Source organism: Hoplias malabaricus, chromosome 8, assembly GCF_029633855.1.
Source record: "Hoplias malabaricus isolate fHopMal1 chromosome 8, fHopMal1.hap1, whole genome shotgun sequence".
Lineage (NCBI taxonomy): Eukaryota > Metazoa > Chordata > Actinopteri > Characiformes > Erythrinidae > Hoplias > Hoplias malabaricus.
This window is the reverse complement of record NC_089807.1, coordinates 36,632,275-36,658,336: the sequence shown is the minus strand read 5'-3', so window position 1 is coordinate 36,658,336 and position 26,062 is coordinate 36,632,275. Positions and strand designations below refer to the sequence as shown.

The following is a 26,062-nucleotide window of genomic DNA, read 5'->3' as shown; positions in this document are numbered from 1 at the left end:
TGGCCTAGAAATGATTTGTCTCTGCCTCCGTTGGATCAGATACCACCATGACTTCCTTGTCATTTTGTTAGAAGAGGGTCATCACTGTCAATTACAAATATTACAGATGCTCTCCGGTCATTAATTGAACTTGATGCATTCACTAAAATGTTTCTGCTGTATCCCCAAAGTCATTACTAGGAACTGAAACTGTGAGATTAGAAGATGGAAGTACAGTTGAAGAAGAAGGAGGGGGGAAAAAAAACGATTTCCTTTGTCTTTGACGTGACTTCAAACTGTGCATTTCTTGTTGACATCATCATTGAAGCGTAGATCACTGTCACTAAAACTACAGCCCGAGTTGAGGCAGAGAAAGCTTGTCGTACGCAGAGCAATAAATAGGCTATAGGCCTAGAATTTTCCCCTTACAAGGACGTCACAGGAGATGAGTGGTAGATGTCCTATTTAAACATATGACACACATGAATTATACGGTTACGCCGATCTATAACTGACACCAAATCCAAAGGTTCTTTTCAAAAATCACTCCCACCCCTCACCTCTCCCCACAGCCGCTTTCTTTTTCTCTGCCTCTATTTTTAGACAATGATGCAAGCCAATAGTATGACTAATCTAATAAGAAACACGTTTCCATGAGTGCTGATAGGAACGACAGGCTGAAGTATATTTCAGCTGAGATCTCCCAGTCTTGTTTTTTTTAAAAAACTTTTTAAAATCATCTGTTGTATAGAAGTTTTTCACAGAAGTCCCTCTTCTGAAAGCGTTTCAACAGAAACACCAAGCTGGAATACACTGTTGGTAATGGATTCTTCATAAGCTGGAAATAGGGGTATGGAATTACGCAGAAAAACCCACAGACAGTGTGGTATTTATGTCTAGGCATGACATCGGATTGATCTAATTTATACAGAAACCAAAACTTAACTCTTGTTTCATTCATTGTCAGACACGATTATCCAGCTGTTTGCCTTGAGTGATGTTTGCCCAGCGCTGGCCCAGTGACCAGCCTGTGTTTCAAATGGACCTGACCTTCTGAGAACTGCCTCCAGGGACCGACCGCATCAATCTGAGAAATTCTATTAATAATCCCCTCAGAGCCTGACTGCCTCTTGACAGATGAATGAAATCATGGGTCAGTGACTCTGTGGAGAGGGGTGGTCAGGGAAAGAGCATTGTGGCATTCCTTAGCTGCTGCTAAAAAGACCCTGCTCATGGTACCCGATGTGTACTTATGTCATGAGATCACTAATGAAATCTGTCACTGTGGTGAGAGTAACAGGCGGAGATAAGTGTGGGTAAAATCCATCACCACTGGGTAGTGCCAGTCTGGGAAATTGTCCCTGAATTAATGGATGAAGGGTTGCATAGTGTATGAAACACCAAATTAATAGATTGTTATACTCACAATAGGGATGCAAGTTGTGGCCTGCACAAGGGTTTGTATCAGTGTCAGAAAAATGACGCATCACACCATGTTTATTATTATGTTGTGCCTCATTTATCTGAGAGTGTAGAGCATTATTGCCAAATGTTCCACTTCTAGTTGGAAGGTTGGTAGAGGAATGGTATGTTTGGGTATGAGTGGTTGTGGCATGTTTAATCAGTTGGTGTGAGCAGAGATACAGGTTATTTGGTAAATCTATAAAAGTGATGCCCAAATAAAGGACTGCAAACTGTCAAATGCCTATATTCAGACCTATTCTGCATGTGTTGTGTTAATGGAGATGTAAAGATTGAAGTCTTAAGGCCTATATGAGCTGATTAAAGTTTCATGGGGTCTTGGGGCGATTCTTTCTTTACAGGAGGTGCTCTGTAAATTTATTTCCATGTCTGTGTTTTTCCCCAAAATGTTCTAAGAAAATTACAGGCTGAATTACCTACTGAATGTCACTGAACTCAGGTGTCATCTGATCATTTTAATCTGCTGCATCTTATTTAGCCAAAGAGAGTGTGTTTTAATAGATACTCCAAGAAAATATTTGCAGAGCAGCGAAACAGTACCAAAATGGAAGAGTGGTTTATTAGAAGAGGAAAGGGAGATGACACAGGTTGATAAAAGGAGCAATTATAATGGAAGCTGCAGGTATACAGTGTTACTTTTATATTCATATAATGTTATAATTAAAAATGTTGCAAAAAATATATAATTTGGGAACTAATGATCATGTCACAGGAAGAAATAATTCGGGAACTGAAAGCTCAGACATCCTCTAGTTTGTTTTAAATTGCCGTCCAGATATGAGAGTTTTATCACAGAGGACGCATATAAAATTTATATTATTACAGACGTCTCCCTGAAAAATTAATCCAATCCGAATGGGGCTTTAGTGAAGGTTTATAAACTCTAAAATGTGACGCTCAAGCTCAGTTAGCTCCTACTATTCCTCACATGGAAGACTGCAAATGGATGGATCACTGCCTTTCTACTTTATTCAACATGTCACTTCAGACATGGCAGGTCATATACTGAGAAAATGATGCTAAGCAGAGAAGGTGCAGAGGACAAATCCCTCAGATCAGAACATGGAAGTGAATGTCACATTTTGCTGTGTTCAAGTGCTTTTCTACTTATGTTTTGATCTTGTGTCAGGAAGGGATTTGTTGCTGCAGTTCATCATGGATCATGCTGCAGATTCTGCCAAGTCATTGTGCTGCTTGTATTAGTTTGAGTGAAGGAGAGCTGCACACAGCTTGTGTTTATTATAATTTATGATATTGTTTATGGAATCTAAACATTTTCTGGCTTGGATTCTCAGCATAGGGGGTTGATTAACTTAATGGCTGTGCCCCACACCCCCAGACATACTAGAACAACCTGTTGTGGATCCTCCAAAGACAGCTGACCTGCAAGATTGGAGAATGAACCTTTATTAAGCTAGTAAATAACATTTGAATACACAGCACAAAGGGTTGGTTGATTAACCAAACTGATAATGAAGAAGGCTACAGTATGAAAATGTTGCGTGCATAATCATCTAATATGATTATTTTGACATACAAGGAAAAGAATATGTAATCTGATCAGTGGCAAGAACCACAGCCTTTATTTATTTGTGTGTGTGTGTGTTTGTTTGTTGTGGGGGCCATATAGGGTACTGATTGTCTGGTTTCAGACCACAGCACTTAAACAGATGGCAAAATGTATAAATTTATCTCAGACACAGCTCTTCTCCCTGCACTGGAGAGAGTCTCACATCACTCAAAAGCACAGAAACCCACTGCCTATTTGTGTCAGGAAGGGTAAAGTACCCCAAAGTGTTGCGTAATGAGGATAAAAATACTATTATCCACTGTTAGCCGTGTTAGCATTTTTATAGTAGAATCTAATGGAAAACCATTAGCGTGTTATACTGCAGTGCGCTTTTCTGGTATTGTGACTGAATCTGAATGAGTTATTTATACACAGATAATTTACCCGCTTCAGTAATCATGTTATTTCACAAGCTATGCATTCTTTAATCTCATTATTTTCCCCTGATCCTGCTGTCCCTGCACTCTGAGAGTGGAACAGATTCTTGGAGGATGATGTTTTATAGCAACTACCTTAATTATTTCTCTGATTTGGCTTAAAGTTTAATAACGTAGTTCTCCTTGTCTGAAAATTTGAGTGATCAGGGAGTGATGTATCCATGCTGCAGTGAAGCCAAAGCCGAAGCCCAGAACCCTCTGTAGGTCACAGCATGGGTCATAAAATAACGGTTTCTTTACTCACGTAGTGTGTTGTGTGTCGGAAATATTTAGTCAGGTATAAGATTCACATTTTTCTGTCGAATTAGGAGACTGTCTGGGTGCAGTTTTTTAGTTTTACTACCTGTCATGTACATTATGTAGGAAGTGTGGCGGTCTTCGGGACGCAGCCTGTATTCCCTTCTACTGACTGACCCAGACGAACAGAACTCTCTTTACACCGTGGCATGGATAAATAGGTTATGGATTCCATGGTTATATTTTGGTTGAAAGAAGCAATACAACAATTTAAATATTGCAGTTTTTATTGGAGTTGTGTGTTTGAGTAATGATTAAAAACCCAATATGGCGGCTACTATACATAGTGATGTCACCTGCAATTCATGGATAAGTGTCTTGAACTTTTCCATTGGGAATTTTTCCCATTCATCATAAGCAGTTAGTTGCAGCTCTTGAGTATGTGGATTTCTTTTATCAGTAAGCTCTTTAAGTTCTTTTTCAGTTCAGTTTCTTTGCTTCCTCTAAAAAGCCTTGGTAATGATCTGAGTTGATGATTGCTGTAATATTCTCAGGTACTCCAGTGTAAGAAGCAGCTCAGTAGTCCCACCATATTATGGAACCTCCACTATATTTGACTCTAGCTAGGGTGTTGTTTCCTAAGAACCTTCATTGTTTGCCTGTAAACAAATTATTGGTCTGCACTCACAAAGGTTTTGGTTTCATCAGGCCACAACATTTTCCCAGAATGACTAGGGTTTGTCTGTGTAGTTTTGGTTAAAGATTAATTGTGCTTTTTTATGGTTATGCTTCAGTATCAAGATCCTCTTTGGTGTTCACACATGAAGCACTGTGAGTTCACTCTGTTCACTCCGAATCCCTCTGGGGTCAGCTTTAAGCTGTTTGAATGTTATAGTATATGGTTTTTAACAGTTCATCGCAGCCTTTGCACACTTTTTTTGGTCATGTTTATTCCTACCTGCACGTCCAGTTCTATGAGCCACAACGTTGTTAATAATATTTGCGAACAGGGACGCCAGGTTCTCTGGAGTTTGCTTTGTACTCGTCTGAATGTTTGTGTTTGTTAATGATGATGTCTCTGACTGTCTGACTTGGCTTTGGCGTGTTAATGTATGGTTATCTTCATTCATACGTTAATTCAAGTCATATGAATATTGCCAATTTATTGCAAATAACTTCACAATGAATAGCAAAGTATTTAATTTAACTAAACACAGGACTAGGTGAAATGACCAAAATTTATATCAGGATGTATTTCTTAATTTTGGCCGATGTGATTTAATTCGAATGTGGATAGGAAAAATATTAAAGCCACAGAAAAGCTGGCAAGAACAAACAAGAAAATTAACATCACTCTCAAAATATCTTGGCTTTGTCAATATTAATTTTTAATGTTTAAAATGGAGTGCAGTGAACTGATGGCTATGGTCCGTACGGAAGGTGAATCAGTGACATATGCTGTAAATAATGTATATTTAAATATTTTAAATGGGTTTAAAAATCGTATTGTTATTGAAACATTTGATAATGTGGTATATATTGATATTAGATTATTGTCCAGCCCTATTTTTTACACATGAACTCTGGAAAAGGTCCTTAGAGATAGGATTGGCCATTTCATGCAGGTAGTGCACAGGCAGAGATTTTCTGTGACTGTTGGAAATGTTCCACGTGATTTAGGCACCGGGCTGTGCCTGTGTAGCATTTGCAGGAGACACGGCATGAATTCAGTGTGACTTTCTGGAACATTACCAGCTCTATTCACACGTGGCCTCACTCTGACATTAGCCGGACTTTGTACTGTGTAGATGGCAGGTTAAAATCCAGGTAATTTCCGGTGCAAATGTATACAACCTGGCTGGGTCATGTGTGTCAGTAATTATGTCATGGCAGTTTTTCAGTTTTAACTTCCACACACTACCTTTTTAAAAATGTTATAGATTGTGTTACTGGGCACGGTGGCACAGCAGGTAGCGTCGCTGTCACACGAGGTTCGAGCCTTCTGTCTGTGAGGAGTTTGGTGTGTTCTCCCTGTGTCTGTGTGGGTTTCCTCCGGGTGCTCGGGTTTCCTCTCATGGGCCAAAAACACTCGATGGTAGGTGGATTGGTGACTTGGAAGTCCATAGGTGTGAGTGTGTGTAACTAGCCACTGGAATGCATCGTGTGTCAGTGCCGGTCCCAAAGCCCGGATAAATAGGGAGGGTTGTGTCAGAAAGGGCATCCGGCGTAAAAACTGTGCCAGATCGATGGTGCGGATTGTGGTTGATCCGCTGTGGTGAGCCCTGATGGGAGGGAGCAGCCGAAAGAAGAAGAAGAAGAAGAAGATAGATTGTGTTACTGGGAGTCAAAATACTGTGTACTAACCAAAGCCTTTCAACTGCTCCCTTTCTGTGTAGGCATCATGTAGAAATTTCACACACCAAGGGCGCCAATAATATTGACCAAAATTGTATCTTAAGCCCAAAGTTCAAGTTTGTACCAATAGGGAAGCTTCTCAGCTCTTCTCCTATTGGACAGTGCTGAGTCTGGGGTGAGACTGCTGTTGTGCAACATTCATTCATTCAGTATCTGTAAGCGCTTATCCAGTTCAGGGTCACGGTGAGTCCAGAGCCTACCTGGAATCATTGGGAACAAGGCAACACACATTCACTCACTCACCTACGGACACTTTTGAGTCACCAATCCACCTACCAACGTGTGTTTTTGGACTGTGGGAGGAAACCGGAGCACCCGGAGGAAACCCATGTGGACACAGGGAGAACACACCACATTCCTCACAGACAGTCACCCGGAGCGGGAATCGAACCCACAACCTCCAGGTCCCTGGAGCTGTGTGACTGCGACACTAACCTGCTGCACCACCTGTTGTGCAACACCTCCTTGATAATTAAGGTGTTCACAGGTTCCAACAAGCAGAAATATTTTGCCACAAGGTCCATAACCATATCACGTCATAATTTACTGATGCACTTCTCATGAAATATATATTCAGACTATTCAGATAGTCACATAGTGCTATAGCAGTAGTTGGTACCTTTTAAAAAAATACTTTAGCCTTAAAGCAGACTTTATGAAAAAGGCCCATTCTTCTGATTTCTGAATAGTTTTAGAATTCTATATCATACTTTTGACTTTTGTGAACCATTCTAAACCTTTTAAATGTTAACATATGCTTTTTGGGGCGGCACGGTGGTGCAGCAGGTAGTGTCGCAGTCACACAGCTCCAGGGGCCTGGAGGTTGTGGGTTCGATTCCCGCTCCGTGTAACTGTCTGTGAGGAGTGTGGTGTGTTCTCCCAGTGTCCACGTGGGTTTCCTCCGGGTGCTCCGGTTTCCTCCCACAGTCCAAAAACACACGTTGGTAGGTGGATTGGTGACTCAAAAGTGTCCGTAGGTGTGAATGTGTGTCTGTGTTGCCCTGTGAAGGACTGGCGCCCCCTCCAGGGTTTATTCCTGCCTTGCGCCCAATGATTCCAGGTAGGCTCTGGACCCACCGCGACCCTGAATTGGATAAGCGCTTACAGATAATGAATGAATGAATATGCTTTTGAAAAGCTACTGAGTATTAGCATTATCTATAACATATTTTAAAGCAATATTCCACATCAGTCCCTTGCCAATCCCTCAAATCCCTTGCCATATATAATCTTTTATACACCCCATTATAACTAATAGTGTATTAGATTAATGAGTCAGTAACTAAACTGCACTCTAGAGTTTGAGTACGATTCTAAATTTGCTCTAAATCAAATCCATTTGTTGATTTTTTTTGTTTATCTTCTGTATGTATTTAATTTGCAGTGGAAGGACTGGAAAAAGCTTCTCTGGCCAACTGCGATGTTGTAGTCGGGGGCTCATCTCAGCTGAAAGGGAAGGGGAAGCTGTCCTCTCTAGGCAAAATCTTTAAACCCTGGAAGTGGCGGAAGAAAAGAACCAGTGATAAGTTCCAGGACCTCTCCAAAGGTAGGAATTCGCTCGAGTCTCCTCACTGTCGGTGCCTGGAGATGCTTCTTTGTTTACTTGTTGTTTTCCCCTCATGCCTCTCTAGTTGCTACATTGGGTTTGTAATGTCAGTTTTGCAGAAATAAGGGAAAGCTGTTTTGACTGAGATCTCGGAATATCTTTGTGCTTGTGTATGATTTTCAGTTTTAACTGCGCTGCTGTAAACCTCACTGTTGCAGAACTGCTAAATTTGTCTCAAGTCCCACAGTCTTACACCACCACTGGGAATTTTATATGACTTGGGCTGGGAGTCAGGTGTTGATTACATTCTTGTGTGTGTGATTTACAGTGTACAAGGATCATAAAATATATTGCAGTACACTATGGCCATCCACTGCCTGTAATTAAGATGAACCAGGTGCTCCTCTAATAACCAGAGCCTTACAACCACAGATTTGGTGCTGTATTTAACCACTTTCTCCCATCTGTTTTTCTAGTTCTAGAGAGGAAAATTTCCACCAGACAGACGCGGGAAGAACTGATCAGGAAGGGTGTCCTTATTCCAGATCAAGGTGATATTTTCAGCAGACAGAACACTGACAGAAAGTCGACTGGTGTGACACAGTCAATGGGTTAATATTATATAACAGGTTTGAATGTGTTCCTTGTGAGCTGCGAAGTTGCCTGGTTTGTGTCCAGAGGTCACCGTCTGCACCGGTTTTATTTATTTATTTTTAATGTAGCGCAGAGAACAAGGAACAAAGTCATTGGCTTGATTCAAAATGTAAATGACATATTTGTTGTGAGTTACCGTGATTGTGTAAGCAGTAACTATCTCATAGTATCAATAATGAAAAGTCTCATTATGTCTCTTAAATGCAACATTCAGCTCCTCTTAGTTAAAGACAAAATATAATTCTTTTTCTAAATGTTGTAATGAATATAAGAAAACTTTCAGGTGCAGGAAAACTGTGTGGCTAATTTTCACATCATTAGAGTCCTAAAACACTTTTTAACACAGCACCATGCCTCCTTCACCTAATGTTATAAGTGCCGAGGGCTGCAATGACCTGCTCATAGCGCCATGCTGTTTTCACCTATAGCCTATTAAAGCACATAATAATATTAAATTCTCTCTATTTATTCATTCATTCATCTGTAAGCGCTTATCCAGTTCAGGGTCGCGGTGGGTCCAGAGCCTACCTGGAATCATTGGGCGCAAGGCGGGAATACACCCTGGAGGGGGCGCCAGTCCTTCACAGGGCAACACATACACACTCACACATTCACTCACACACTCGCACCTACGGACACTTTTGAGTCACCAATCCACCTACCAACGTTTGTTTTTGGACTGTGGGAGGAAACCGGAGCACCCGGAGGAAACCCGCGCGGACACAGGGAGAACACACCACACTCCTCACAGACAGTCACCCGGAGGAAACCCACGCAGACACAGGGAGAACACACCACACTCCTCACAGACAGTCACCCGGAGCGGGAAGCGAACCCACAACCTCCAGGTCCCTGGAGCTGTGTGACTGCGACACTACCTGCTAAATTCTCTTTACAATCATTTTGCGTATTTAAATTTAAGTAAAAAAAAAGCAACAAAGACATGCAAATATTCAAGATTTAGCCTTATGCCCCCTGAACAGAGGAAGATCCAGGGGCACACGTGTTTCTGTGGTACTTGGTCTAAAAAGTTTGAGAACCACTGTTCCATAACATAGTTTTAGACGTTTTGGTACAACAGTAGTAATATGAACTGTCGGAAACATCATGAATTCTGAGGGAGCAAGGTGCAGATTGATGTCATACATTTGTGTAAAATGCTACCATAAGATATTTCAAAACAGTGCAGATATATCCTTTGCTGCCTTTCATTTGCCATAACCCTTAACTCAACATGATCAGCAGCACACTTTGGTAGAAAATGGCCAAAGTAGCAGGAGTGTTATGTGGATATAGATATGTTTCTGTACAAATGTGCATTCGGTTTATATTAATGTCTTATTTATGTCTTATTTCTGAACAGAAATAGCTGAAGTAATCATAGCTGTTTCACTCATTTCCTCCAAAATAATTTTTCTGGTTAGCCTAGTGTCGTGACATACTGCTGCCTTCAAAGTGGGTGTAGAATGCGATTCGATAACAGTTACCCTTCTCTCAAATCGCTGCCTTCTAGAGCACTGACTCATAAGAGGGCACAGGCGGCACGAATTGAGGTTGCAACCTTCTATTTCAGACACAACCATATATTCTGTCTGCGCTTAAGGCAAGAGTTAAATGACCGTGCTGTTTGCTGTTCTTCAGAGGACCCTGCGAGCACCGAGACTTTGAATGGACACGCAGTTCCCAGTGGAGTTACCGAAGAGGTCAAAGTGGACATAGAGTCGCCAGACACCCCCACTGAGGAGAAGACAGACCTACCCACAGAGGACACAGAAGGTAATTTGTTTTTGGCTGTCTGTCAGTGTCTGTGTATTGCAGCTAAACTGTGTTCGCTTGAAGCAATCTATGCTTATCGACTAAACTGAAACCGGAAATACAAATGATTAATTGCAGTTATTTAACTGTAAGTCTATGTTTCAAATAAAATATTTAATTATATTTCTAATCATCGATTAGAATTGATAATCTCAGTTCTGTCTCGTTCAATTTACCAAAGTTGGAAACACTGTTCAACTCTAAGCTGTTGAATACAGCATGTATAAAATGTTCATTTAATGGACATCTCATATTTCTCATTGGCACAAAATGGCTGCTCTGACTGGAATATTCCTTTTAGTGAAAACCCTGTTGCAGAATTAATTTAATGAAAGTTTTCCATGCGCAGAAAATCTAAGGAACAAATTCTATTCACAGAGAGACGGTGCAAACACACATATGTCCAAGCCTTTTTCCAGAAACGTTATTGGCTTCTCTGCTATGGCCGAACACATAGGTCTGAGTGGAGAATATGGCCTTCTACTGCTGCAGTTAGAGCTGAATGATCCACCGTTTGCTAAAACAATCTGACACACTCAAAACTGAGACCTTCTTATTTCCTCCCTACAGTTGATCCTCAGGGCTCTCAGCAGTCCCAGGCTTTCTCATGCTCTGAACTGTTCTGTCAGTTAAAGGGGAAAATCAGTCCAAATACAGGTGAAAGCGCTTGTTATGCATCCCCCTGCGCTTCATGGTAACTGTTGATTACAGTAGTCGTAGTCAGACAGGTTAATGTGTGGCTGTCTGTTTCTTTGATGAGGGATTCCAGCGTTTATAAAGACTCCTTTATAATTAAACAAAGCTATTCAGAGTGGTCTGAATATCTTACCTAGTCAAATTTGTTCAGAGCAGTAGTGAAAGGAACCAGATGTCTGAAGTGTTTCACATTTTGGCAAGCTAAGACATGAAAGGGTTATTAGTACATTGCATGATGCCTGAGAGAAGGCTTTGGCCTAAAGCCACTTTATATATTTTTCCCATAAGTATTGCTATTGCATATTGTCACTGTCCAAACAAAAACATGCATCTCCATTTTTGTTTACTACATCATTGGAACACAGCAGCTGTCCCTCACATCATGTAAAAATGTAATAATAAATGGACCAATAGAAATTACTTGGAATATAATTTATTACACACATGTCCATTGAAAGATAAGAAGATTTTTCCTTCTATAAATGTACAATTTTAGGAGATACATGTTTGCAATTGGACAGCGATGATATATTTCTTTCAGATTTATCGCTATATTATGCAGACACACTGAATTAAGGACAGTAATGTGCGAAGGTTTAAGGCACCAAAGAAAAATGAGATTTAAATGGTATTTAGCTGAGCAGTAAGAGTGTATTTGCTAAAATAACAAAATTAAAAACACTTAAATATTTAAGGTTATCATCCAATACCTAGATTTACTGGTTAATAAATACTTCATTATGTTAAATCAAGTGAGAATAACTGTAAACAAATTTTTGTTCTTCACAGCAGCTCAAAAACTCATCTACTACCAAAAAAAAAGAATCTTTTATTTTACTGTATTTGTTTTTGTATGTGTTGTAATTATAAAAATAATTTTATACAAGCGCCATACTTAGTGAGAAGATACATTTTAAATTATTTTAAATAATATTAGTAATCTTAAGTGCCGAAGACTTGAAGTAGGGTTAGGGTTAAGCCCAATTAAAGGCTAAGCACCAGCTCTATGAAAGTGTCAAACAAATAAATACAGTGGAATTTGAGTTCCTAACTTGTGTTTATTGATAGTCAGAAAACATGTTATTTCTTACTGATTCAAGGAATAAGGTTTAAAAGACCGTTGGTCCCCCCCCCCATGCGTCTTGCATGTGACGTAGATGGTGGAAAACAACTCTAGAAGTTGCACACAAAATGACAAAAAGGTGTGTTGTTTGCAATAATTCAATGTACAGTGGGACATCTGTGCACAAATGGCCCAAAAATCCCAAAATATCCAGAAAATGGACTAAATTTGTCAACTTTATTTCCAACAATATGGGCATGTAAGGACACCAACGAAAGGTGTTCAAGAGCCTCTGTAACATGGAGGTAAACAGGGTCAGGACACTTACTTCGCCTGTTTTAGTTGGTGTTAGTTAACGTTAGCTTGACTCGCTAAACTCTGTGTCTCAGATTATACTCGGCTACGTAGCTGCATTACGGAGGTTTATAGTGTCGGGTGAATTCGAGTTCAACTTCGATCACATTTACAAGAATAACGGTACCTCTACATTTGAGTTTAGCTTATTGCTAGGCTATTGTCATGAATAATGTTGTTTATTTAGCTAGATACTGTCATAACAGTCAGTCATAACGGTGTTTTACCGCGGCGTTGTTCAGCTGTTGTCCACCAGTGACGTCATGGTTGTGTTCAAGAATTTCCGTAGCGAGCTCGGGTTTTTCCGTCAATTTAATAAAATTGTCAGTTTTAAATCAAATTAAGCTGCTGTTTTCATCTTAATTCATACTTATATATGTCAGTAACTACAATAATGTGAAATATTCATGGAGGTCCATTAAGTGGTGCTTAGCCTTTAATACTTCTGTGTTGACTCGACGCAAAGCCTATGTCGTTGTCCCACTTCTTGTCTGCATTTTCCCTTTGTTCAAACGTTTTATTCATCCCTGACGTCCACACCTTGTCTGAGGAAATCCCTCGCTATGAATTTGCTGCTGTCTTCGTCTGTGTGTGCGGATGATAGGAGTTCATGTTTCTATTCTTTTTTGGCTCAACTTAAACAATGTCCGTCAGACTACTGACCAATCACAGTCCTTGTGCTCTGCGTCGATGCAACACGTAGTTACATTTCTAGGGAGGAGAGCGCCAGGCTATGCCATAGGTTAAACACAGAAGTATAAATTGGGCTTTAGGATAAATACTACTGAATGTAATCTGATCATTTTTTGTTATAAATATAACGCCAATATTTGCCCTGTAAACATCACGACCCCTGATTCTGTTCACCACCACTGTAAATATATACAAGTCTACCTTTGTCTACAAAGCACCATTTCTCAACAAATCACTCTTGAGTGCTGTTGTTTACATCGTAACCAGTGAATGATGCCGACGTTTTAAAGAGGTTCTCTTTTAAGTGGATGAAGGGTTGGGTTCCTTCTTTTGTTTTTTGGCTGATGTCCTTCTGGACTGGCCAGAGCCCTTTGCACAGACAGAGTCTTTTAGGCCTTTGATAACATTTGGCAGTGGACTTGCAGAAAAGTGTCTTGCTGATGAAAAGCCTCCCTCTTGAAACTTGACTGCAATTTGTTTTTATCCACTTTGGGCCTGTTACATTCATCAAGCCACACTTGACAGCTGCACAGACTCACCCAAATTTGTGAGGCCTTATTGTTGCAGTTGACATCATTATTCTTGTCCCTCCCGAGCTCTGTCTGTCTGTTTGTCTGTCTGTGTCTCTCTGAGGCTCTGCCAGTTTTTGTTTGTTTGTTTTGGTTGCTAATGCATTAGAGCCCTGTGCTCCTGTAGAAAGGAAAGGAAAAACACGCAGCCCACAGGCCAGCGAGGCTGGAGCTCAGAGGACCCCTGCTAAAAAGCAGCAGCAGCCTGTATCCACCAAGGCCACGGGTGGGGCCACAGCCTCAGGGGCCAGGAAAGATGGCAAGACAGGGGGTAAAAAGTTGCCAAAGGGGGGCAGTAAACAAGCCTCTGCTCCTCCACCCAAGCAAACCCCACGAAACACAACCCGTGGGAACGGTGAGTAACTGGCCTTGAAATGTTAAAGGAGCATCGTCGTATTTGCATGTGTGGTGGATGCACGGTGCATGGAGAAGTCGTGTTCGTTTGATACCCATGTGTAATCCCCAGCAATTTACTCCTCGGTTGCATCACGGGAAGGATTTATTTCGGATAATAAATGGGAAGCCAAAGTTCATGATCGGTTTCTAATTGAGATAAAAGGTAAATGCAATGTCAGCCCTATGAACCGCTTACTGTAAAGTTAAACATAGAGCGAGTTACAGTTAACATATGTGTTAAAGTTTGCACAGACCTTATCTTCACTAGTCAGAAGGCAGATCTCAAGAGTCTGTTCCTGATTTAACTACCTCTATTCTATCTTTTACATATTCTGTTAGACTACGGCATGAAATGCATTGACACGTGTTAAATCATACTCGCCAACAGGCTCCAGAATTATTTGTTAAAAGCATCATTGAACTTCAAAAAGCAAAATCAGACAAAACCAATTTAACACGAATATAGTGTCATCTGCAGTTTGGATTGAACTAGTGCTGGGCGATATGAGCGCAAATCAATATCACGATTATTTGTACATTTTACCACGATTACAATTAATCAACGATTATTTTAGTTTTTGTATTTATGACCCTCATAGTCCAGTGACACCAGTATATTCCAGTATTAAAGCTGGGATATTTTTTTCTAATGTTGCTGGGAGCTTGTTCCTCTATTGTTTTTTGAGCACTGTTTATATTTGGTGTGTGATTGTGCTTTGGTCGCTGAAATTGCTTTTTCTGATTTTACATTTGACTTCTTTTTGTTCTGTGTCGTAATAATTAAAGTTAAAGCAAAACACATCCAAACCACAGACGCTTTGTTTTATTTTGGTACGAGCTGCTCGAGTAAAAAAAAATCATTGCTGTAAAAAAAAAAAACCATGTATCTCCATTTTTTAAATTTTAGTTTACTACGTCATTTACACACAGCAGCTGTCCTTCAAATTTTCTAATGAATTAACCAATAGGAATGCTCCATAATTATTTGATTTGGAGATACAAGTTCATCTTTGGACAGCGACAAAATATATGTTAGCTAATAAATAGCATACCCTCACATTCCAATTAAAAATATATAGCAAAAAATACTAACTTTATTGGAGAAAAAATATCTTCCTAATATTCAGTGGAATTCAATGTAAATAAATATATTCCAAGTCATTTTGGAGCATTTCTGTTGATTCACTCGTCATGAAATGATAATGCGATGGAAGGACAGCTGGTGTGTTCATGTAGTAAAGTGAAAATGGGAGGAAAAACGGAGATTCATGTTTATAGGTGTATAGGCGCATTTTTGGTAATACTTGTGATTGCCTGACATTAAAACAAGTGGGAATATCAGAAATACAGTGAATGCAGTCATTGCACAGCTCAATATTTGTATAAACACCATTTGAATTTAAATATTATAAATATATTAACTCTCATCTTGTAGTTTTGTTTTTTTAGGTTAATTTTAGCAGTTTTGCTAAAAAGGGAAATGGGGGGAATACGCACTGAGGAAAACAAGCAGAGAGCTTCTGCCTAACTTCTCCATTTTTACTTTTGAGTATGTTTTATGCTTGATGAGTCTGTGCATGGTGCTTTATGTGTGGTGTTGCTGTGTAAGCAGGACTGAGTGGACTCTCTTCAGGACGCATCTTCCGGTTTGAGTGCATGACCAACGTGCTGCTGGTGAAAATACCGGACTGCTGCGTTTCTGTGTGATATGAAGTATTAAGCCACAGAATGATTTCTTCTGTGGTTCATGTTTTGCATGCGGTTTGTTCAGCCTTGTCCACTGCATGAGTCTGTGTGCAGGGAGGGGCTGCTCTTTGTCTAATGATGCTGTCCTTACAAGCCTTTTGAATATTGTGGTGTGGAAGTAGGGTTGGGTCATTTTTCATACCGTCTCAAAATATTATCGTGGTATACGGTACTACCGCGGGTAGGGGGTGCTCTTTCGGGCAGCACTGAGCCTAATATCTGTGAGCACAAATTCGACTGAATGTAGCTAAGCATAGGATGACCAGACGTCCTCTTTTACCCGGACATGTCCTCTTTTTTAGACTTAAAAAAATGCCCGGGTGGAATTTCACAAACGTCCGGGATTTTGTTTTTCTAGAGCTCACATAGAATTTCGAGAAGTTTCGTTCACAAGCTAGTCCCGCCCTCCCCTTCTCCGATTGGTTCGCTTGAGAAGGGGGCGTGGTGAAGTAGCCTAAACTCTTCTGATTGGACGGTCTGACTGTAGAGCTACCGTTATTGGTCGATAACCTTCTCTGTAAACATTTAATTGGTCAGTCTGAACGTCAGTAGTCCTTGTTAACGTCAGAGGCAAAGCTCAGGTAATTACCCTCATCTGGAGCAGCTATGCCGAAACGTAAATGTAAGTTCTCTGATGAATTAAAAAATATTCCCATGTGTAGCAAATAAAGGTGTAAAGGACCTAAAAGCAGACATAGGTTCAGCTAAGAATACAACGGCAGCGAGGGGCGAGAGCTCACCCCCCCCCTCCCCCGTTGACGATAAAAAAACCGTTTCTGAGAGAGCAAATTTCAGCAACTGGTGCTGAAGTAACAGAATATTTTTATTATTTTATTATTAAAACAATTTGAAAAATAAACGAAATAAGGCGGTGTACACTGTTTAGAAACACAGCTGGCGCTAACAGGCATTTGTGATTGAACACACCACAGGTGATTTTTTTTTTCAGCGAACTGAGGCTCAAAGTACACATACTTACGGGATAAAGCCATATACATGTGAGCACAAAGTCAAGTGAATAAATTTTTCTGAGATTTGTGTCTATTTACAGCTTTCTTCCTCTCTCTCTTTTAACCAAAACTCTGCGCTAAACTTACAACGGTGGAGGGCTATTGGGCTTGTGCTTTTCTCCACCCGTTTTCAGACCGTGACGTCAGCAGTCATTGAGCTCCCACAGCGCCCCCTCCCTGTGGCTGTTTTTAATGCACATGAACATTTTAGCTGACTTTTAAAGACACAACAGAAATTTGACAAACCACACCAACGTCAAAAACACCGCCTTCATTTTGAGATACGGTACACATGTTAAAGTACCGCGATATTATCGTTATACCGCCCAACCCTGTGTGGAAGTGTATCATTTCTTATTGAATCTAAATGACATTTGTATTTGCGTTGTCTCCGTTTGCACGTGTACTACATACTTTCCTTTAAGTGTATTGTTTAATTGAATAGGTAAAAAAATCTATATGCTGCATGTTCTGGCACTGTTCTCATCTTGTGCTCACTCTTTACAGCGAAATCCCCGAATCCTAAGAAAACTGCCACCACACCCAAGAGTTCTTCTCTAGCCTCGGGACAGAGCTCATCAGCCGGTGAGAAGATCCTCAAAGAAAGTGTTTCAGAACTTACTCCAGTAGAGACTAAGCATGGCAAGAAAACCAGCAAGTCCAGATCTCCACAACCCCGACTCAAGACTCAGACCGAGCAGACTGGAGGAAGCTCTTCAAGTAAAGACCAAAGGAACAGCACTGTAGCCTCCAGTGCAGAGGAGAAGCCAGTTGAGGAGATCGCTCAGGTTTGCGAAGATGCTAACAAGCAGCCAGATTGTTCTTCAGAAGCAGAGGGAGCTCTGCCACATGTAAACGAAGCCACAGAGGAGACCTCGTTCACTGAGTCCTCCTGTCAGCTTACCTCAGACACCACAGGAGAGCCTCAGAGTACAGAACAAGTCACAGAGGAGGAGAAGACTGCAGCAGATGGTGACCAGCAGTGAGTATAATTCAACCACTGTCACATTTGTTTCCTTTTTGTAAGCCTTGAAAGGAATATTTTAGTATTTCTCAACATAATCTTTGTCCATTACCACAGACAGTAAATTCAGCATGATCTACTTCATAATAACTGCTCGCGTATTTCATAAAAACCATTGGGCAGTTGCTGAATTGTGGCTTGGTTTTTGAAATAATTGACTATATATGCACACAAGCATTTCACGTAGTACAAGTCCTGCTGAAATAATGGCTAAAGCTGTTTCTATGAAGTTGTATCCAACTTTCAAAGACTGAAACCATGCAGTAGACCATTTCCAGTTGGTTGTGCTGTATCCAAGGTTTTTTGGAATCCTCCGTGATGTAGTTTAGTGTTAAAGCCAAATGTTTCTCTGGTGTGATTTCTTCTAAATGCAGATGCTTTGAGAGTGCATCTGAGAGCTAAAAAGATGCATGTTCCACAGTCTTAAATGCAAATGCTGTTTTAGACAAGTAGCTTGTATAGTGTCAGGATCAAAGGATATCATCAGAATAGTTTTATTTATTAGATATCTGTGGTTTATTGTTAAAGAGGTTTAAACAATGTTTTTTGAAAATGTTTTGGTGAAAGCTAATTGTTGAGATGTTGTTGTTTCATGAGGACATTCTAAATGATACGATGATGCTGTTTGTTTCTGATGCTGACTCAAAATTAGCTCTAATCATCAATTTGAAAGTAAATATTGCCTTCATGTTTCTTAACCAGACATTTTTAAGTTTTGATTTGTGTCATCACTCCTGTTCACGTAACAAGGGAGGTGGTAGATTGTGATATAACTTCCTATGGTGTAACTCTGCGGAAAGTGGTTTTTGTAATGAAAATCCTCACTTGCCCCTGGCACACATTGATTGTATTAGTGCAAGGCTGTTTTTTTACGCAAGTCTTCCAACTCCTGCGTGACAGCGTTGATTAAAAACACTTTGCATATTTCAGTGAGGAGTCATTGGTTTGGTTTTGGTTTAAAACCATGTTGAGCCTTTCTCCTCCTCTTGGTGTGCTGCAGGACTGAAGGAAGCCGGAAGCCACAGGGGGTCAATGTGGAAAACCCCGGAGTGACCATTATTCCTGACACTGTCCGAGAAACTCAGGCCAGTGACTCGGACTCAGACGGCCCTGTGCTATACAGAGATGAGGAAGAGGAGGATGAAGAGGACGAGTATACTTCCAGTATGTGTTTCCTTGAGCAGCGCAACATGACAATATTGAGTATCAGTCTAAAGGGCAAGAGTCTGGGGTGGGCACTGTGGTCATATACGGTCATTTTACTATTACATAACAAACAGGTCAAATCTAGACATTAAAAGAAGCCATTCTGACTTTGTGCTGCCTTTTAGCTTTAGATATCTACCTGTGCAGCCTTTTTAAAAATGTATTTATTTATTTTTTTTTGTGTGAGGAACATGCTGTATATATTCAACTGCAGTTAGTCTTTTGGCACATTGATTGTTCTGTTCATTTTACTTTGTCTTTGCAGTGCTTAAAACCCAGCCATAAAACCTCTGCTAGATTGACTTTTATTATGTTACAGTGTTCACTTTTCCTCTCTCTCACACTCTCTCTCTCTCTCTCTCTCTCTTTTTTTTTTTTAACCTCACCCTCATTTTCTGGCAGAAAACTATGTGTCTAAAAGAGATTAGAATGAATATTTGTTTCCACAGGTTCTCTTGCCAGCAAAATCCGCCGCAGGGACACGCTTGCCATCAAACTCGGCAATAGGCCCAGCAAGAAGGAGCTGGAGGAGAAGAATATACTTCCAAGGACTTCAGAAACAGAGAGGCAGGAACTGCGACAACAGATCGGCTCTAAATTAGTGAGGTGAGGCTGCCCTGCACCTGTAGCATGGCTTTGGTTTTTTGTTTGTTTGTTTTTGTTAAGTATAAAAAACAAAACAGACTTCACTTAACACTTGTAAAGTTCAGTCTTAGAAGTTGCTTGCATTCTTTGCTTCTCACAATATAAGTAGATGTAATGTCAGACACATCAGTGTTGTTGTGGTGGCCTGTGCTCTGGGGTGGTTAGTGTGTGTGTGTGTATATATATATATATATATATATATATAGGGTGGGCCATTTATATGGATACAACTTAATAAAATGGGAATGGTTGGTGATATTAACATCCTGTTTGTGGCACATTAGTATATGGGAGGGGGGAAACTTTTAAAGCCAAGCACACCATTGTTTTTCTTGTGACACATCAAACTTATTGGGAATTTCACATGACCCTCTTCCCATTGAAAAAACAAAAGTTGGATCCAAAATGGCTGACTTCAAAATGGCCGTCATGGTCACCACCCATCTTGAAAAGTTTCCCATATACTAATGTGCCACCAACTATATATATATATATATATATATATATACACACACCAATATTCTGAAAATAAGACATACTGACACCTACTTGGACACCTCCCACTTGAGTTGTGACAGGCATGGCCTATTGGAAGGAAAGCCTCATTAGATATCGCCAGGTCAGCTGGAGGAGCTGGTGGGAGTTGTGTGGGACAGACACAGTTGTGTAGGTTGCCACCGCGACCCTGAATGGATTATGAGGAAAAGATGATGATGATGATGATGATGATGACAACGACCAGTTGGAGAAGTTGATGTGTATAATTCTGTGGGTTGACAAATGAACATTACCAGTTAATTTAGAAGGATATTTGAAGGTGCTTTTTTAATTTGCTGATTTAATTTGATAAAGTAGGGCTGAGTAGGTGCTATCACTGCCACACAGCTCCAGGATCTTGGTTCCGTACCCAGCTCAGAGAACTTGGCTTTAAGGGCTTCATGTGTCTGTATGCATGTGTGAGTGTGATACCCTGTAATGGACTGGCACCATGTGTGTAGTCCTACCTTGTGCCCAATGAGTCCAGGTAGGCTCTGGATCCTGGATCCTCCCTGAAATTTGATCCGAATGAAGCACTTACCGGAATTGAGTTTCATAGAAAGCAGAATATGGTCTTTTAAACCTTATTCCTTGAATTAGTGAGAAATAACATGTTTTCTGACTATCAATAAACACAAGTTAGGAACTCAAATTCCACTGTATTTATTTGTTTGACACTTTCATAGAGCTGGTGCTTAGCCTTTAATAACGGCACTAGAACAGAAATAAAACTACAATAGACGCATTTACTTTGTAAATTCCAGGGCTTCTTCTGAGCTGTGATTCCAGAACACTACTTACGTTTTTCATCCTTGTATTCAAAGAACATTTTCTCTGTAACTTTTATTTTAGTGCTCTGTATTAACAGAATCATTTGCCAGTACCTTTAGTGAGATTTGTCATTAGTGCTGTGATTGGCTCACTGGCTCGTCTTCCCTCTGCAGACGGCTGAGTCAGAGACCCACGACTGAAGAGCTGGAGCAGAGAAACATTCTGAAACGTGAGTAAACACTGATTTATTTTGTGCCGACAAGACATGATCACATTTACATTGCCCCCAGGTTTGTACGCTTGTTGTTGGGGTGCTCTCGCAGCCTTGGAACCCGCTGAATAAATGTTGGACGTTAACACCGACACCACAATCTGATTAAAGATGTATGAGTTTGGAAACACAGGCTGCTTATATGTTTATTAAGAGATTTATTTTTGTGTGTTAGAAGTAGTTAGAGTTTATAGGGGAAATTAGTCATTTTTAACAAAAACAAAATGGAGCAAACTGTATGAATAAAACAGTTTTTTATTATGTTACAAAAAAACGAGTCAAATTGCTGTGTACTCCTTGATCCAACCAGTGTGTGCTCCATAGTGCACATATGGGGGAGGCCATGTTTTAAATATGTTTAGTGCAGAATCTGATTCATTCAGGCCACTAGGTGTCAGAATCTGAATCACTTTATTGGCCACTGTGCTTGTGCACAGATGAAATAGTTCTTCGCATTTAACCCAATCCATGTCATGAAACACACATTTAAACACACACTAGTGAACACTAGGTGGGCAGTACTTTCCGGTTACAAGCCCAGTTCCCTAACCACCAGGCCACAGCTGCCCTCTGTATAAAGGCTGTTTCAATGTATGACGAGCTTCTTTCTGTTGCTTCTTTGTTTTTGTTTTTTTTAATAATGCCATATAAATTAAGGACGGTGTGTCCTCAGGCTCTCGACTCACACAGTAGCTCAATTTCTAGTGAATCATAGCATAGCAAACTAGGAACATTAGGACACTCATTTAATTACATACAACATAATGTGATTGGGCGGCCCCCTGTCTCAGGTCACTGTCTTTGAGGAGTTTGGTGTGTTCTCCCTGTGTCAGTGTGGGTTTCCTCCAGGGTCTCCCCACACACAGTCCAAAAATATATGTTGGTAGGTAGAAACTTGTACATAGGTGTGTGTGTGTGTGAGATGCACTGTGATGGATGGGTGCTCTGTAGACACTGTGTTCCTCCCTTGTCTTCAGTGATTTTGGATAGGCTCCGGACTGACTGTGACCCTGAACAAGATGAATTTGTTACAGAAAATGAATGAATGAACATAATGGGCCTGTGGTAGACATGACTATTCCTGGTCAGGAATCACAGTGAATAGTTGATGCACTGTGCATTGTCTGAACTATCAGGGAACAAATAATTATAGTAAACTGGTGTCATACACACAGTTTCTAGTAAGGGTTTACAATCCTCAAATAATTAAAACTCAGCCATGTATCCCCCCTGATAATTAACTTTAATGATACCTATTTTGCAGTAAAACCTAACTAAAATGTTGGTGTTAAATGTAATTGTGCTTTTATTGTCATTGCACAGCAGTACAACAAAATTGCCTCTGCATTTAACCCATCCTTGGGAGTGAATACATACACACACTACTACTAGTGTACTAGAGACAGTGAAAACACACACGCATCCGGAACAGCAGGCAGCCATCCAAGAGCCCGGGAGCAGTTGGGGGTTGCATGCCTTTCTCAAGGGCACCTCAGTCATTAATGTTGTGGGAGGAGACAGTGCTGTTCTTTCACACACACTCTATGTTCACACATGCATACCATCAGTATTAATATTACTAATATAAGAAAATATAGTACACCTTTTAAAACTGAGGTATACCATATACCGTTTCACATGCTCCGGCAGGGGAAAAGTGCTGTCTTTCCCGTGCTGTGTGAAAGGCCAATGAGCAGTTCTGGTTCTTAATGACAGCAGGAGGCACAAACAGATTGAGTGTGTACAGTCAGCATAGAGTATCTGAAGAGGTCTGAGTAATGCTCATTTTACGTCGTCCACATTTAGATTATCAAGAAAATCAGAGCCTGTTCAGCTGAAACGCCTGATTATTTGAAATATAACATGAAAATAGGCATGTTTTTGAACCACAGGAGATGGAGAACTATTGAGGCTGATGGATGCTTATTGCAGTGGGCAGAAATAAACAGTATCCCTGTGTGCTCCTGACCAAATTGCCTCTGCACTCACTCAGCATAATTAAGTCAATGTTTGAGGACAAGGTTCATATTCAGTGCATAATATGTGTCACTCGCTCACTTTCCCAGTGACACATAGTAGAGCTAGTTTCTAGTATTTAAACATTTGTTATTTTAAGGGATCTCTGGCTGGGAAATGATCCTAATTTACATTCCAGTTGAGGGTCGTGGTGGGTCCGGAGCATACCCAGAATCACTGGGCGCAAGGCATTAACACACACTCATGGGGCGACATACATTCACTCACACACTCACACCTTTGGAGACATTTGAGCAGCCAATCCACCTATCATTGTGTGTTATTGGACCGTGGGAGGAAACCGGAGCGACCGGGGAAAACCCATTCGGACACAGGGAGAACACACAGACAGTCACCTGGAGCGGGAATCGAACCCACAACCTCCAGGTCCCAGGAGCTGTGTGACTGCGACACTACCTGCTGCTCCAGTGTGCCGCACATTAACTCATATGAATTAATTTATTTTATATAAGTGTGTTCTTGTAAAATGTTAATGAGAAATTAATTAGTCTTCTCTTTTATGACTGCAGAGAAGAATGAGGAGGAGGAGCACGAGGCCAAACAAGAAATTAAAAGACGACTTTCCCGGAAGGTAGGAACTTTAACAAATATGCACCTCTGAATTTAATGATGACATTAATATCTAGAAAACCTTAAATTTTAAGAATTCCAATCTGGTTTAACTTAAAGGAACTTTAAGATTTGGTATTTTTGCCCATGGTCTCCAGATTGGCGGCAGAGTGTAATTCACTTTGAACAGCACTGCATTCAAATCAGGGGGGCAGGGTGGGGTAGTTTTGTATACTCCTCTGAAAGTTACATAGTGCAGTTTCTGCAGTGCTGAGTCTATCCATATATACATCCATCCATTATCTGAAATCATTATCCAGTTCAGGGTCACCGTGGGTCCAGTGCCTACCTGGAATCATTGGGCGCAAGGTGGGAATACACCCTGGAGGGGGCGCCAGTCCTTCACAGGGCAACATTCATACACATTCACTCACACACTCACACCTACGGACACTTTTGAGTCGCCAATCCACCTACCAACATGTGTTTTTGGACTGTGGGAGGAAACCGGAGCACCCGGAGTAAAAACTACCTAGTGTTCCATTAATACCTGTCCCAAATTAAGATTACTTATTAGGTTTAACCCATTAAACTCTACACAATCCATAATAAACTACAGGAAGCCTCACTATACTTACTTCCCTCACTCTATATGTAACTACCCAACCTGCATATTTCTTTCACAGGTTTCATAGTTGCTAAATTATTAACAGTAGTCCCTTGATTTAAAGGTCTACTTAGAGCCCACGTTTATTATTTATTATGTTATTATCCTAAGAGGTGAATTCTCCAGTACTGTTGTCTGTCCTAATTGGTTAAGTGCAAATTCCTGTAAATTGTTTACAGCCTAGAGAGAATTTGTGGTTTAGGGCGCCATCTTGTGGAATGTAAAGTGTAACGGATGTGAAGTGTTCTGCATTTTCATTAACAAGTACATGATATTAGTGGCTCATTTTGGATGTGCTTTCTGTTATCAAATCATAAAGGACATGTTCAGCAAAATTCAGAAATCTAATTCAATAACATAGCAGCAGTAACTCCAAGCCCATACATATTTTAATATAAAACATATAAAATTTTATTTGTAAAAGTTTGTGAACCACTACTGTACCTTTACTCGAGAAATTGAATTGTTTAATTATGAACGTTTATAAAATAATTGCTGTTTAATTTTAAGGACACAATTTGGGCCAGAGAAATCACACACTTATTAATACTTTCTACTTAATCCCACAAATAGTTACGTTCTAGGGGCAATTTTGAAAGTGTAAACAAGCAGAAACAAGATCTAGTTGTATATTTGTTCCTTCTTTATATAATTGAATTTATATTCGTGCAGGATTTGTGTGGTGTTAGTGTAGTCCCAGGGTTTGCACCTTAGGTTAAGTGGCTGCCAGAGTCAGTATAAGTGGCATAGAATAGAATAACACTGAATGTAACGTATCCATTTTCTCTGCAGCTGAGTCTTCGGCCCACTGTGGCGGAGTTGGTGGCCAGGCGGATTCTACGCTTCAATGAGTATGTGGAGGTGACGGACGCGAAAGATTACGACCGCCGTGCAGATAAACCCTGGACCAGGCTGACCCCCGCTGACAAAGTATGCTGTTTTTTTGCCCACCTGTGTATATATATATATATATATATATATATATCATATATATATCACACACACACACAAAATAATATAAATGGTGTTCTCATAAATGGAGGCTAGCAAACCTGTCATTATGAGTTGGTTTAAGGGGGATCAGTAGGGGGCATGAGAACCTCTTGACTGCCACTGGAATAATGTTCTCAGGAAAAGCAATTCTCACACTGGGTCTTTATGTTCAGTTATTGTTTGGCAAGCATTGGCTGGCTTTTTTTTCTTTTTTTTTTTTTTCTTTTTAAATAAATATTAAATTCTTTGTAATAACTGAGCCATGGTCTGAGTTCCTGGAAAATACTCAGTGTTAAGGCTGGACAATAATTCAATGTCAATAAATATCGCAATATAAAATGTTTCAAAAACAATGCAATGAATTTTAAACACATTGTCACGCCCTCGTCCTGTCGTGTCTGTTTTCCCCGCCATGTGCTCTCTTGGCACATGGCTCTGTTTGTTATTGTCCATGTCTCCGCCCATGTCCCGCCTTTGTTCTTCCTCCTCGTCAGTGATATTTGTATCCTGCCCCTTCATTATCTGTTCAAGGTGTCCGTTGTCTATGTTAGGTATTTAAGTCCCCCATGTCTTACTTCCTGGTTGTTGGTCATTCGTTTCTCAGTCATTGTGTTGCTTGGTCTAGTCTGTCTCTACTCTCATTCGTTTCGTTTCCAGTTGTTGTTTCCTTCTGTATGTTTCCCAGGTCATGTTTCTCAGT

General features: G+C 40.4%; 1 protein-coding gene across 3 annotated transcripts in view; it reads left to right on the top strand.

Annotated features, from left to right (window-relative positions):
- phactr2 (phosphatase and actin regulator 2) overlaps positions 1-26,062 on the top strand; it is a 60,344-nt gene that overhangs the window by 28,794 nt on the left and 5,488 nt on the right. For 2 of the 3 annotated variants that reach the window (XM_066680097.1, XM_066680098.1), the window contains exons 2-11: positions 7,505-7,666; positions 8,143-8,217; positions 9,962-10,096; positions 13,620-13,865; positions 17,170-17,644; positions 18,687-18,850; positions 19,342-19,498; positions 21,019-21,074; positions 23,663-23,724; positions 25,162-25,299. In XM_066680097.1, coding sequence (XP_066536194.1) covers positions 7,505-7,666; positions 8,143-8,217; positions 9,962-10,096; positions 13,620-13,865; positions 17,170-17,644; positions 18,687-18,850; positions 19,342-19,498; positions 21,019-21,074; positions 23,663-23,724; positions 25,162-25,299 — 1,670 coding nt within the window. The remainder of the gene's footprint in view (positions 1-7,504; positions 7,667-8,142; positions 8,218-9,961; positions 10,097-13,619; positions 13,866-17,169; positions 17,645-18,686; positions 18,851-19,341; positions 19,499-21,018; positions 21,075-23,662; positions 23,725-25,161; positions 25,300-26,062) is intronic. The other variant, XM_066680099.1, reaches the window with a different exon arrangement.